At 38.6% G+C, this 14339-nt stretch overlaps 2 protein-coding genes across 3 annotated transcripts in view; both read left to right on the forward strand.

Moving 5' to 3' along the window:
- The first annotated feature begins 2173 nt into the window (after positions 1-2173).
- On the forward strand, positions 2174-7937 carry LOC124634871 (ATP-dependent RNA helicase dbp2-like). The gene is made up of 6 exons (XM_047170531.1): positions 2174-3517; positions 3592-3820; positions 3915-4073; positions 4164-4493; positions 4603-4749; positions 4828-7937. The coding sequence occupies exons 1-6, from the start codon at positions 2174-2176 to the stop codon at positions 4956-4958; spliced, it is 2340 nt and encodes a 779-aa protein (XP_047026487.1). The 3' UTR covers positions 4959-7937.
- Positions 7938-9043: 1106 nt separating this feature from the next.
- Positions 9044-14339, forward strand: part of LOC124635413 (3-phosphoinositide-dependent protein kinase 1) — a 70528-nt gene continuing 65232 nt past the window's right edge. Inside the window, exons 1-2 of one of the 2 annotated variants that reach the window (XM_047171297.1) lie at positions 9044-9224; positions 11059-11153. The gene's annotated coding sequence lies outside the window, so the exon portion shown is untranslated. The remainder of the gene's footprint in view (positions 9225-11058; positions 11154-14339) is intronic. The other variant, XM_047171298.1, reaches the window with a different exon arrangement.

Below are 14339 nucleotides of genomic sequence, written 5' to 3' on the forward strand. Positions count from 1 at the left end.
GTTAACCCGATACCTTTTTTTTTTTTTTTTTTTTTTTTTTTTTTTTTTTTTTTTTTTTTTTTTTTTTTTTTTTTTTTTTTTTGGCAGGGGGAAAATCCTCATGGACTTCCCTCCACCTGGGGTCGGTGGAGGGGGTGTGCCGGACTCTTACCGGCTAAAAACCCACCCAGTGTTGCCTTCTACCTTACCTATTGTCGAGGGCACGGGTATCGCCAAAGCATTCTTCCGCACCCCCGACAGGTATTGACCCGCCAGATGTTCAAAGGCGGGCCCCGTCAACCTCTGTGGCCGTCACCCAGCGGCCACAGCAAACTCCACTAAGAGAGGCGCGCGCAACACAACGCCACCGTCTCGAGGCCTGTTTCTGATCGGACGACAGACGCCCCTAGTCTGTCGCCCGCAGGCCGCGCCCTATGGTGGCCGGAGATCAGCCACCCTGCGACGCCCACCACGTCTGCTGCGGGCGGGGAGAGAGGAAGCAGTTTCTCTCTCCCTTTCCGCCGCCTCCTTTAAAACCATCACATCCTCACAAAAGGAGGCGACGGCGTTCCACCCTTCTTCGCTGCCGACCATGCAGGACACAACAGCCGGCAGCGAAAGACTTCCCGCAGCATCTACTGCTGCCGCGAGGTCACGGCGCTGCGTTGCCCATGCTGGGCACTCCACCAACGTGTGCAACGCCGAGTCCTCGCTGCAGATCCCACAGTGATGGCACTTGGGCGTGGGCTCCCGGCCTATGCGACACAGGAACTTTCCGAAACACCCATGTCCGGTAAGAACCTGTGTCAGGCGGAAGCTGAGGGCGCCGTGGCTTCTCTCCAGCCACTCCTTCATAACGGGCCTGACCGCCGCGACAACGGCGTGCCCTGCCGTGGGTCGCGCAAGTCGCTGCTCCCATTCCATCATTAACACCTGGCGGAGCTCTGCTCTGCGCGCCTCGACTTGTCGAGGCACGAGGCACTCACCCCGCTGCACTGCTTCCTCGCGCCATGTATAGAGTGACGCGAGGACTTTCCCGTCTAGGTCCCATGGTGGGGATCCGGCTAGGAGGCATGCCGCTTCAAAGGATATCGTACGGTATCCCCTTATGACCCTGATGGCCATCGCTCGCTGAGGTCTTCGCAGCACTGCAAGATTGCGGGCCATCAGGGTGTTCGCCCACACTGGCGCTGCGTAGAGCGCCATCGCCCGCACGACCCCCATATAGAGCCTCCGGCAGGAGGTATTGGGTCCCCTGAGGTTGGGCAGCAGGCGTGAGAGCGCAGAAGCTGCGGCCAACAATCGGGGAGCGAGACGTTGGAAATGCGGCCCGAAGTCCCACCGACTGTCGAGAACGAGACCGAGGTATTTCATCGTCGATTCGACAGCGATGGTGACCCCTCCTACTACGATGCTAGACCCCGGAGGTGGCTTCTTCCTCGGCCCATCGATACCTTTGATTACACTGGTTGTCATTGACTTACCCCCGCACCCATGGAGTATTAATGGAATGTTAATAATGTTTACGATATTTTTATGACCAATTTAACGTGCCGTGTAATTTCATGATACGGTCCACGGATGTACGGCCCAACCTTATCATCGCATCGGTTGATTGATGTGTAACTGCTGGCTTATTCGCTAACTTTCGAATTCTCAGATGTCAACTGGCCTCAGTTGTCATCGGAACTTTGATGTCAACCTATAAGTTCAAAACATTGGTATTCTGTATCGCATGAAGTGGATATCGGTGGATATCGTTACACGGTTGCTGACGCCAAAACTACGATGACAACTTGACAACTCTATTTTTTTATCGACTATTATACTGCTAAGTAGGAAATACCCTATTAGCATTACATTACTACGTTTGAGAGAACGCTTTATTTTCAGCGTGTTATATATTTAAAAACAATCTGTGGCGGTAAAATTCAGTATTTGCTTTCTATTGTGTGTGAACTTGGTGTCTAAAGTTCCGTGTGGTTGAACAATATTTTAATTGAGAATATTGTGAGTATTGTATGTAGTTATTATAAATTTAACAACGTAAACAATATTTTGATACGTAGATTCTTATGTTTTGCATGCAAAAAAAAAATTGGTACACTACAGGAAGGTAACTTTACGTACTTGAGTAGGTCGTCCCATACATTGAGAGCATCGGTTACCTCACTTACTAAATGAAGGTTGAGACATGCTGGGAAACAAACCCAATTTTCGGCCCAGAAACGATTTTAATGGAATGAGGAATGAATTCAATCACAAAAATGAAAATGGTGGAAACCAGGGCGATTTTGGTGGGCCTAAAGATTTCAACAAGATGAAAAATAATTATAATAACCAGCCCCTAAAGAAGAATGATTATGAAGCAGATAAGGCAGTAGGTGGAAATATGCAGTTTTATAACAATGGCAAAAATGATTTTGGTGGACCGAAACAAGGTTTCCCAAAAAACAATTATGGTCCCAAGAATTTCAATAATCAAAATGGACAGCAAAACTTTGGGCCTAAAAAAGTTTTCAATCCCAACAATATGCAACAAAATGTTGATTTTAATGGGAAGCAGAGGGGAAAAAAGACCAAACACCCTGGTGATAGCTTGGTAAAGCCAATGTGGGATTTATCACAACTTGAGCCTATCCAGAAAGACTTTTACAAGCCACATGCTAATGTGGAGGGTCGCTCAGATGAAGAAGTGCAAAAATTCAGAGTTTCAAAGGAAATAACTGTCAGTGGCAACAATGTTCCCCGCCCTAATCAAGTCTTTGATGAAGGCAATTTCCCTGATCACATAATTAGTACGATCAAGGAACAAGGGTATGCTGAGCCAACAGGTATCCAGGCTCAGGGATGGCCAATTGCCCTGTCTGGTCGTGATATGGTAGGCATAGCATCCACTGGTTCGGGTAAAACTCTTGCATACATGTTACCCGCCGCTGTTCATATTAGCCATCAACAGCGCATTCAGCGAGGGGATGGCCCTATTGCGCTTATTCTGGCTCCTACCAGGGAATTGGCCCAGCAAATTCAATCTGTTGCTCAGAGTTATAGTGCTCGTGGCACTATTAGAAACACTTGTCTGTTTGGAGGCTCACCTAAGGGACCACAAGCAAGGGACTTGGAAAGAGGTGTAGAGATAGTGATTGCAACACCTGGACGATTGATCGATTTCTTGGAACGCGGCACAACTAACTTGCGTCGCTGCACTTACTTAGTTTTGGATGAAGCCGATAGAATGTTGGACATGGGTTTCGAACCACAAATCCGGAAGATCATTGAACAGATTCGCCCAGATCGTCAAGTTCTCATGTGGTCCGCTACATGGCCTAAAGAAATTCAAGCTCTTGCTGAAGACTTCCTTAATGATTATGTAAAAGTAAATATTGGTTCATTGAATCTGTCTGCCAACAATAATATTAAACAAATAATTGAAGTTTGTGAAGAGCACGAAAAAGAGATTAAATTGACTAACTTACTGAAAGAGATTTCACAAGAGAGAGATAACAAGGTCATAGTTTTTGTGGAAACTAAGAAAAAGGTATTTTTTATAAAAATTTGGTATCTATTTAATCCTATACCAGAGAATAGGCTGATTTAACATAATATTTCCAGGTGGATGATATTGCTCGTGCTGTACGTCGCAGGGGCCACAATGCTCTTGCTATACACGGGGACAAGTCGCAAATTGAGCGCGATGCAGTGTTGACCGAATTCAGGAATGGAGTCAATAGCATCCTGATTGCCACGGACGTTGCAGCGCGCGGTCTCGATGTCGAAGACGTCAAATTTGTCATAAACTTTGATTACCCAAATTCGTCTGAGGATTACATTCATAGAATTGGTTAGTTTGAACAAAATATATAAACCTTCATATTCAATATTAATAACTAATAAATATTCATAATAACTACATTAAAATGTTACATTTTGTATAGGTCGAACTGGGCGTTGTCAACAGTCTGGAACAGCTTATACCTACTTCACAACTGGAGATGCTCGTCAGGCTCGCGGCTTACTCGCTGTCCTACGAGAAACTGGCCAGAATCCACCAACAAAATTAAACGATATGGCTCGCAGCAACAACAACAACTCTGGTAAGTTTTCCATTTCAATACAGTTTAGTTTATGAGACACGAAAAATATAATTACAAAAGTACAATAAATTTATATTTTTTTATTGTCAGGTCGTAACCGTTGGCAACAACGCAAAGAAAATAACAGTGGTGCCAGTTCGCCGCGTCAACAAAATAACCAGTGGAATAACAAAATGGCCAACACAAATCCTGAAGAAAGCCAGAACACTTACCAAAACCGTGGCGGTAATCCTCAAGCTCCTCGATTCTCAAACCAAAACCAAGGAAATCAAGGATACCGGCAAAATAACTATCAAAAGCAAGTGCCCTTCCCTAGCCCCAATGTTTTTGAATCTATGGGCAATTACCAGGGTGGATACAATAATGGATATCAAAATGGATACAATGGACAAAACGGATATGGTCAACGCCCATACAATAGTTAGTATTTACAGCCTTCTTTAATGTTATATTGGTAAAAAAAACAATGTAAAACAGATTGCCATGAATTTTAATAAATTAATTTATTTTTCAACTATATGTGTAACAGACATGCGCAATGGTGGGCAGCAGTATCGCAACAATAATGCTGGCAACAAGAACAATGGCACTGGCTCATCTTATGGATCTCCTCCTCCACACTTTGCTACCCCACAGCATTACCCTCAGATGCATCCTCATCATCAAGAGATGCTAGGTTTGTATTAAATTTCTGTACCATATACTTTGTGTTTGAGTATGTATGAGATTGAAATACTGATGTTTTACAAATTAGGCGGCAAATTTTACGGCGGCGGTGTTGGCGGCGGTGGACCCTGCGGTTACCAAGCTGCAGTGGGTGTAAGCGGGCCTTACGCACACCTGCCTCCTGGCTCCCTGCTTTACGCGGCTCCAGTGCAGCAGTAAGAAGTTTTTGATGACACACCGCCTCTAAGCCCTAAACTAAAACCGGTTTAAAGTCGCATGCCAATTTGTAGGCATAAATAGCATTATCGAAATAATAGTAATACTTGATGTTCATCATAGATTTCCCTTTAAGCTCTCTCATTGTCCATGTTTTGGTACTTGAGCTATAAATATCAGTTAATCATTATAATCTAAGCGGGGTGTTGATTCTTTCGATGTCAATAATACTTTATTAATTTCATCTATTATTATTAGATCTGATTGAAGGCTTACAAAATTACTTTTACAAAGTGTGTGGACAATATTATCCTAACCATAGTGACTAATGTTAAAAATTGCATTGTCAACTAGATTACTTTAGAACGTAAAAACTTTGTCTATTCATAAAACTTTTGTGAATTCTCTTTCAGATCCATTTGAATTAAAGTTATATTAATGTGTGTTAGGTTTATAAGATTATTCTCTGTTGGTTGGGTATGCTATAAAGGTTAAAGTATAGGGGATTCAAGAACTTACACAAAGTGTTGGTTAGAAAATACAATAAGAAAACAGTAATGTGCATATTTGAGCAGTTGTGATAAAACTCAAAATGTAGGACTGTAAGTTGTGTATCAATTTTCACACCGAATTTGTGAATAGCTAGGATGCCACCAACAGAGAATTAAGTTTTTCCAAAATATGATTGTGCAGTGGGACATATTATGAAAAAAAAATTGTCAGTTCCACTTTAGAATTTAATCTTTATATTTGTTAGAGTAGTAGTTGGTGTGGGTACCCAATTGTGTAATCCCGGGTGCCTTTCGTTTTCTTTAAAAGTGTCTGTATGATGTACGAAATGCACGAAACATATAGAAGATGATTGAAAATTTAGGGGAAAGGTTTTAATATGACAGAAAATTTATCTGAAATATTTTATATAAATTATTTTTACTATCAGCGATTGAATCCAGTGGATAATGGGACAATTTAGTATTAGAAAATTAAATACTTAAAAAACGCGTTAAAAAATGCTTTTGATATACTTCATAGTAACAATCTGTATTGCCAGATAAAATTGTGAATATTTTTCTTATGTAAAGTGATGTCAATGACATTTCAGTCACTGATTTCAATGTTATTTTTTTATTAAAGATTAGATCTTTATAATCTTGAATATTATGCCTAGGGATACTAATTAGTCAGCGTCAATTTGATCTAAGACAAAGTTGGGCTTTGAATAAAAACTCATTTTACCATTCACAAAAATGTAGAAGTGTGTATATACCATGCATTTAACTTAGAGTGATTAGTATTTTGTGTGTGATAAATAATCAACCACAATATTTACTTTCATAGCAAAATAAGTGATTTGTTCTTATTTTTGATTATTTTTATGACATCATTTCAGATAAGTCGTCTAGTAACTTACTGGATTTCTTTGTACGTACACGGGTTCTAAAGGCTATATTAATAAGAAAGTCAATAGGTACAAATTATACTGAAAGTAACAAATGTATTATTTAGATGCCCGTTACTGTCCAAAGATTTGGAAAAATCTGTGATATTTCATTACTATATAACCTGTCGTTGCGTTGGTCAATTGTTAATGCATAAGAACACTTCCAAAGTCTGGAATGTGTTTCCTAGACAAAAATATATTTTTTGACTATTTGAACGAATTTCATGAGAATGTTTGTGACAACAAAGCTTGCAAGTCGTTCACAAATATATAATAATTATAATAGGTGTAAGATTTAATAATTTATTGTTATTCAATTTAGTTTTCCGTTTACCGTTAGGTGACGTAAATGAACCAGTTCAATGGGACGTAAAAGTTATTATCTATAGTAAGAACCCTGTTTTATTATACATCCCGGAGATACGATGTAATAGCAATGGGTCTAATAAACGGATTTAAGGGGTGAACAACGTGTTTGTGAGTTTCGCATTCGTAACGAGTTTAATGCGGACTTGCTTTGTTATTTGTGTACATTATAAGAGAAGACTGCCATGAAAGGATGTGTATTTATGTGCGTAATTTCGTCTTAAAGATGATATCTTAATGCTAGCTGGCCAGGGAAGTCGTCGTTAGTTTTTTTTTTACTATTTATTAACCGTGGCGGTAACGGCCTGCTAGATATGCGTGCGTAATTTAGATTGGCCATCGTGTGTCGTGTCCGGATTGGTCGCGGATCGCAGGTAGCTCCTGTATTATTATGTACAAAGTACTGCACCCACCTCTACTAACAACTGTGATAATAACACTAAGTAGCGTAGCAGGCGATTTATATACTAGTAACGTCCATGAGAAGGGATGACATCATATCTGACATATTGTATTGTGATAATATTTATATCAAGGCGTGCTCACCGCGTTTTGACAAAATGTTTTCTCTAAACAAGACTGATTATTTCTTATTAATAAATATTTTATACATGTTCCACTTTGACTGAATGAATAAGATGTCTGTATTTATATTGGTAGTATTTTCTTCTCTCTTGCTGTGTGTTTTCTCAAAAAAATGAGTATTCACTATGTTGGATATGTGTCACAATGCCTTTCTATGCGGTCACCGAATTGAAAAAATTTAATGTTCATTTCGTTTTTTTATTAATTTCTAGTTTTCTTTATTGTGATGGAAAATGTTGTTGACAAATTATGTGGCAGCGGCAGTATAAGCACTACTAGAGTATATTATTTGTTGTTAATTTGCAAAATTTTATTGATCCAACATCATAGGCAATCGTACTTTTATGCTTTACTATTTAAGGATTTAGTTTCGAAAATTGAGAGTTGGTGAAAAATATACATAGATTTTTAAGTATGTGGCAATGCAGATCTTCATAAATATTGATTAATATTATCACGAGCGACAAAATATGGAGAGAGACTCCTTATACAAAACTGTCCCAAAGGGAAGTCTTCTGAATGTTTCTAAGAAGTGCATTTCTTCTATGTAATACAGTATTAAATTCAGAATAATAAATGTATGATTATTAGACCTTTTTTTATTGATATTACCAATCCCATTACACGTAAGAGAAAGTGAAGTTGCTGTGAAACAGGCTGTCATGGGCATCGAGATGGATACCATACCAAAGAAGACCCCCCAAAGAAACTTGGACGGGCTGTGTACTCAGTCGATGTAGTTGAAATATACGAGTTGAAGTGAATGTGACATGTTAGATACAAGTATGGAAGGGGAAAACATGCAGCGCCACATCTAAATAGAACGGGTAGGACCCGAGGCACCCACGGTACATAACCCTAGGGGTGCTACGAGTACTGTAAAGATCCGTGCCGCCCTCAGGTAGTGTGTGCTCTTGAACAGATTATTGAAAAATTTTATTAGGAACTTGCTTAGAGTTCATATTTTGCGTCAAGGCTGCCCGTCCTCGTCAGACTAGGACAAAAAATCAGGTCGATTTTTATAGGACTAGATACCTATATTTTCTGAGACACGTGTGCATTACACGATTGTTTTCAGTATGTTCCATTTTAATTTTTCCCCTACAAAAAATCTGTCATCGATTTTATCGGAAGTGGGCATAGACGATGACCCAGCCGGCTATTGCCTTCCATATTTTTCAAACGTAAGTATTGTCTGGAATAATTATTTTTCATTCGATGATTACTCTCAATTCTAAGAGCAGAACAGTTAAGTTTTTTTGTGATCTTAAAGTTCGGTTTGCTGTAAAAGTGCGATTGAAAACACATACATAGCCGTACGCCATCATTGACAATATTTTAGGTATTAGCAACGAACAGAAAAATAAAATTTTAAAATCTTTTCATTTTATGACATCAATTTGTAGCGTAGCGAAGTACCTACCTAGTTTAATTAAATCAGTTTCTAAGATTATTGTTTTTTTTTTATGTAATATACCATAGTGCTACTTTACCGCCACCTATTGGATGAATTGTAATACCAGGAAATAAACACTTGTATTCACCGCACAGATTGACGATTTCCGTCTGGAAATAAAGCACGACCTCTGTTTTGGTCGCATCAGTAGCCACCAGATGGCGCAATGTCTAACTTCGTAATAGTCTGTCATGCTGGATTTTGGGTTGAATGGCTGATAGTAATAATTTAAGTGATTGTTTTTTAGGAAAATTGCAATCAAACGTTCAAGTGTATTACTGTGAAGTTGTGTGAATAGTTATCAATACAGACAGTCAGTGAAAACTTTGTACATTTGTTAATTTTGGTGTTTGTGTTGAAAACTGTAACAAATTTAATAATCGAGGTCATAATTTTGCAATGGCTGAAATTCTGACCGTAGGTATGTGTTATCATCTTAATTTTAGTATCTCCTGCAATTAATTTATAACATAGTATTTGCATCCACTCATTGAATGTTCCTTAAGGATATTTTTTAATTTCCTATTGCTACATAACCCAACTTTTATTCATACCTACATTACTAGACTAGACGACCTTGAATCTAATCTTGTCAAGTCAATGTCGTTTGTTTATCAATAATTCTGTCTGCAAATTGACAAGTTTGTGTCATTTTCAAATTAAATATTTTTTGATTTTGTTACCGTGTTACTAATTAATTACTAATCATTTCACGTTTAATTACTTAACCAAGCTTAAGTATAAGTAACTAGGTAAATATTTTTGTACAAAATATGTTGTTATTTGAATTCCCGATATTTGTAATTTAATTTGAATCGCAATCGCATGTTATTGCTTCTGGAATACATATCAAGTTCCTTTGACAAATTGAAATAACAAAATAGAATTTAGTTGTTTATATTTTAATGCTTAGTTAGGTATTACCACCTACATAGGTAGGTACCGAGTTTATTTAATTTAAATGACCTACATGGGCATTTAAAAAAAACTTAAGTACTACTTAACAGACGACTACCGTCCCTACACTCCTATAGGTACCTACTGGCCACAACACAGGAGGTACTAGATAAAAACGGCCTATTTATAAGTACCTAGACAAATTGTTTTTTGCTAAAAATAATTAGGTAAAATGCAAGAACGACGCCTCGTCATTTTCCGTCCAAGTAAAGGTCAAAGGTTTTCTTTTTCAAATAGGTACCTACTCAGTACAGTTTCCTTATGAAAAGTCTGGAGCAAGATGCATTCTTCCAAAGAGTTGATGTCATGGAGAAGAACCGACAAGACACTCCATGTAATGTAATGAATGCTCCAAATACCTAATAGGTACCTTATTCTCTGTGCCCAAAATGTCAGTTTCATTTCTGTGGTTTGTAACCCCCAGACCGTAGCCTACTGCTGTTCATTTTGAGACCCTTGCAGCCAAGAGTTTGTAGCACATGGTCGCGAAAGGTCTTTACGGCACCTATTGGATGAGCCGTAAAAGTACGCGATCATGTGACAAAAGACTACTTGCAAACTCTTCACGCGGCGCAAAGTCGTCACTTAGCATCATCCCTTTCTTTAGTCTAGTCCTGGACGTGTGGTTATTGGGGATTGCGATCCCGCAACAAAACTTTAATCCAGGAATTAGCAGGACTGAGACGTTTAGTCTAGTGGTTATTGTCTGAGAAGAAAGTTCCTTTCAATTTAAAACAACTTTTACTTTTGTAAGGTATACTACTACCAGTTGACATGCACTTCATGACGACGGATGATATATGACGACTGTTTATTTGTTGAAAAATGATTACCTAAGCTTCAGAAACATAGTGGACGTGTTAAGTACCTATTATGGCAGAAATGCTGTCATTGACTTTTTCACGAGATTTCATTTGAAACTAACTTCTGAGATAACCATATTAGGTTCAACAGGTTACAGGGCTACTCGCTAGGTTCTGTAAACATGGTCCTTTGTATTGTTCAGGAAATGTAGTTTCCCATCCATTTATACCTATCAGGTGGAGCAAATTATGTGGGAAACCGTAATTAATGACCTTCATCTCTACTGTTCTTAGAAAAAAAAAGGTTATATTTCATCAGAAATTTTGCCATCAGTGCATCGTCGCTGGTAACGCTGAAAACTTGAGAACCATAAAAAGCATTAGCAATCTCTAGTATTAAGCAGTTATTAAAACGATTGTCATAAATCTATCAGAACAACAACATTCTAAAAATAAGTTCTATTTATAAAGCTAGTTATTTTCTTGTCTATCCAGGAACAAATAGATGGGCAGATGGCGACCAAGGGCGCCAGCAACTAGGTTAAGGCGTCATACGCACTTAGCCAAGCCGTTATTTATTGCGGAACGAGGTAAGTAAGAAACACGACCTTTTAAGGTAGATATCGTAACCCACCGCTCATACAAAGAATGTGTGGTAAACACTGATTCACGTCCTTTGGGCTTGCATTGGAAATTCTTGTGATGCGTCACTCTTGTTTTGGATCCCTGTTTGTTTACCAACGTTTCCTCATTAGGACATTCATTTCTATAGCTTTTAAGATTGAGATTATTTGAGTACCTGCAGAAAATATTATTTCAAAGAATATCTCCCGTACACTAACATCCTGAATTAAAGTTCGGTTTTATATAAAAATCTAAAAAAGTTTCTAGGAATAGGTTCACTTAATGTTTGGGAATTTACAAGATTTCCGACAAGGTAGAATCGACCTTTGTTTCCCTTACTAGTGAAGTCGAAAATGAAGTCTGACGGTGTTGTTTTGGTTGCCTGCATAACGTGCTTCATAGCAAATGCAGACATGATTTTTTGTAGTGCCACGTTGGAGCCAAATGCCGGGTTGGTGGCAAGTCGGCTTTATGAGTAACCTTCAGTAGTCAGTGGACATGTTTACAAACAAACGCAACATGACCGCGCCTGCGTGAATGCCACGTCTCGTTTCTGTCATATGCAATCATTCCGGACTCACCCTAGCATAAAACGCTATTTATTCATAAAAACGTGCTGATGAAAGCCACATTTCTTTGAATAATGAAAAAGATAAACTCGAATTTTAATCAATGCAATAACTTACTTATTATTGTTTGTGATCCTCACGGTCGTACAACATGTCATTCATATAGGTCAACTGTTCTCCGCCCACGCTACTTTCATCGATCGTTTCCAAGAAAAACATTATATAATCGAGGAAAAGGAAAACCTTCAAACATGCTTACATATACATAACTGCGCGTCAAATAGATAAATTCTCGTGTGACCGGTTTCAAGTACAGTTACTGTTAATCAGGAATCCATTGCATGCACGTATTCTGCAGAATAATTAAAGAAATGATATGTTTTGGTTGGTTTAGCTTCTTTGATAGAAGTATAATTTATTTCGCAACTTTCTAACTTACATAACGGTAATATTTTGTTTTGAAACAAAACTGTGTCGTAACGGTAAAAGATCCTGTTTACAAACAACTCTTACAATAACAAGCCACCAACAACAGCAGAGCAACTAGCGACCACCATTATTTTCCGAAATGAAGCCACGTAAACTCACTTTTATAATTAACAACTTAAGACTTTCCCCTGACAAACTTGAAAACAAAATTTCGTAAATCGAATGTTGAGCAATAAATCTTGTTTTGCAAGTACATATTTTGAAAGTCGTGGTGGCCTAGTGGGCAAAGAACCAACCTCTCGAGTATGAGGGCGCGGGTTCGATCCCAGGTCAGGCAAGTACCAATGCAACTTTTCTAAGTTTGTATGTACTTTCTAAGTATATCTTAGACACCAATGACTGTGTTTCGGATGGCACGTTAAACTGTAGGTCCCGGCTGTCATTGAACATCCTTGGCAGTCGTTACGGGTAGTCAGAAGCCAGTAAGTCTGACACCAGTCTAACCAAGGGGTATCGGGTTGCCTGGGTAACTGGGTTGAGGAGGTCAGATAGGCAGTCGCTTCTTGTAAAGCACTGGTACTCAGCTGAATCCGGTTAGACTGGAAGCCGACCCCAACATAGTTTGGGAAAAAGGCTCGGAGGATGATGATATTTTGAAAAATTTAAGCTATAATGTTTTAATGTAAACAATTAAAACTTTCGTTCTTGGAAGTCAGGAAGCTCAATACCAATCTAACTTTCAGGTTTTAGATCTAGGTGCGTGCAATCTTTGTTTTTGAGATGTGAAAGTCTAAAGTAAATGTAACTGTAGATAGATAGACACTTCGAGTACCAGACTGAATAAAAAATGATGTTCTAATTAACGAGCGTAGTCAATAGCTTGTAAACATCCGAAGAGCAAATAACAAGCACAGTTACGGTCTACAATCTTGTGAGTGTGACATCCGCCACAGAAGCGGAATGCGAGCGCATTGCGCAACTTGTTTTGACGGCGCGGGCGGCGCAGTCGCAGCGAAACCTTCATTGCTTCATACAGATTACAGACGGTACTTACTTTCCAGTCAAGTGTCAAGTAAGACAGGTCTTTGTATAGTTTCTTTTCGCCGCTGTACCTACGGCTTACATTCAGAATTTTGATGAATAAAAGATTTTAAAAGCGAAGTTGTTCAACTGTGATCAACAAGGTAGAAAGAAACTCTGATATCTATCGTCTTCTTCCTGTAAATAAGTATGATTCTTCGTGGTTTATTATATTGTTCTCTGAATTAAAACATCATTGTTGCAATGTTTATAAACTTATAAAAGTATTCTCAATCAGACTAAAGCACTGTTGTTTCAACAACATGTTCATTACGTTCAACGCATTGTAGTTGTGTTAAAGCAAAGTGAATAGATGCCTCTACCATTTTTTCCAGGATAACGTTCCATCACAATGTAAATAACATACTGCAATTATGTTAAGTAATTTTCCTGTTGTTTTGGTAACCTTAAAATTTGGTTTTACAAAATCTGTCGTCGAACATTGGACCTCCATAGATAAATAATTGACGCAAGCCGTACTTTTACGATATTTTGATAATAGCATATCTACGTCAGTAAATTATTATCGTGACGATAGTGAAATATTTACAATATAAATGATAAAAAATCTGTTACTTTTGTTTGTCGTTTAAAATGCCTTCGAATATATTTTTGATAGATAGATTAATAAAGTACAAATGTACAGCAAGGAACGTACTGCAGTTAAAGGGTACGTAACCAGGTGGTCGGATCCGGCTGCGTGAGGTGTGCGCTCGTGTCGACAGCCTTGCTGGAGGCAGTGTATTTGCAAAACTATTGCAACAACAACGAGGCTACGATTGACTCTCTCTTTCTTGTCCTGTTGCGAAGAATCGCTTGCTATTTAAGCGTTATTGAAAGTAAGTTGATCACTTTGTAAAGCATTTCTTAATGTTTAAGCTGTCAAGTCATGATGTTATCTTCATTGTGTATGTGCTAAACTCTCAACAAGAATCTCATTGCGAAATCTCTCTCTCATTGATACTTACTGTTTATTATTTGGATATTGTGATACAGAAGTTGACAATCTGATTATTGTGTAAATTCAGATTTTTTAAAATAGGGTATTACATGCATTTTTGAAATTTATCTTAA

The sequence above is a fragment of the Helicoverpa zea genome, chromosome 12 (genome assembly GCF_022581195.2).
Source record: "Helicoverpa zea isolate HzStark_Cry1AcR chromosome 12, ilHelZeax1.1, whole genome shotgun sequence".
NCBI lineage: Eukaryota > Metazoa > Arthropoda > Insecta > Lepidoptera > Noctuidae > Helicoverpa > Helicoverpa zea.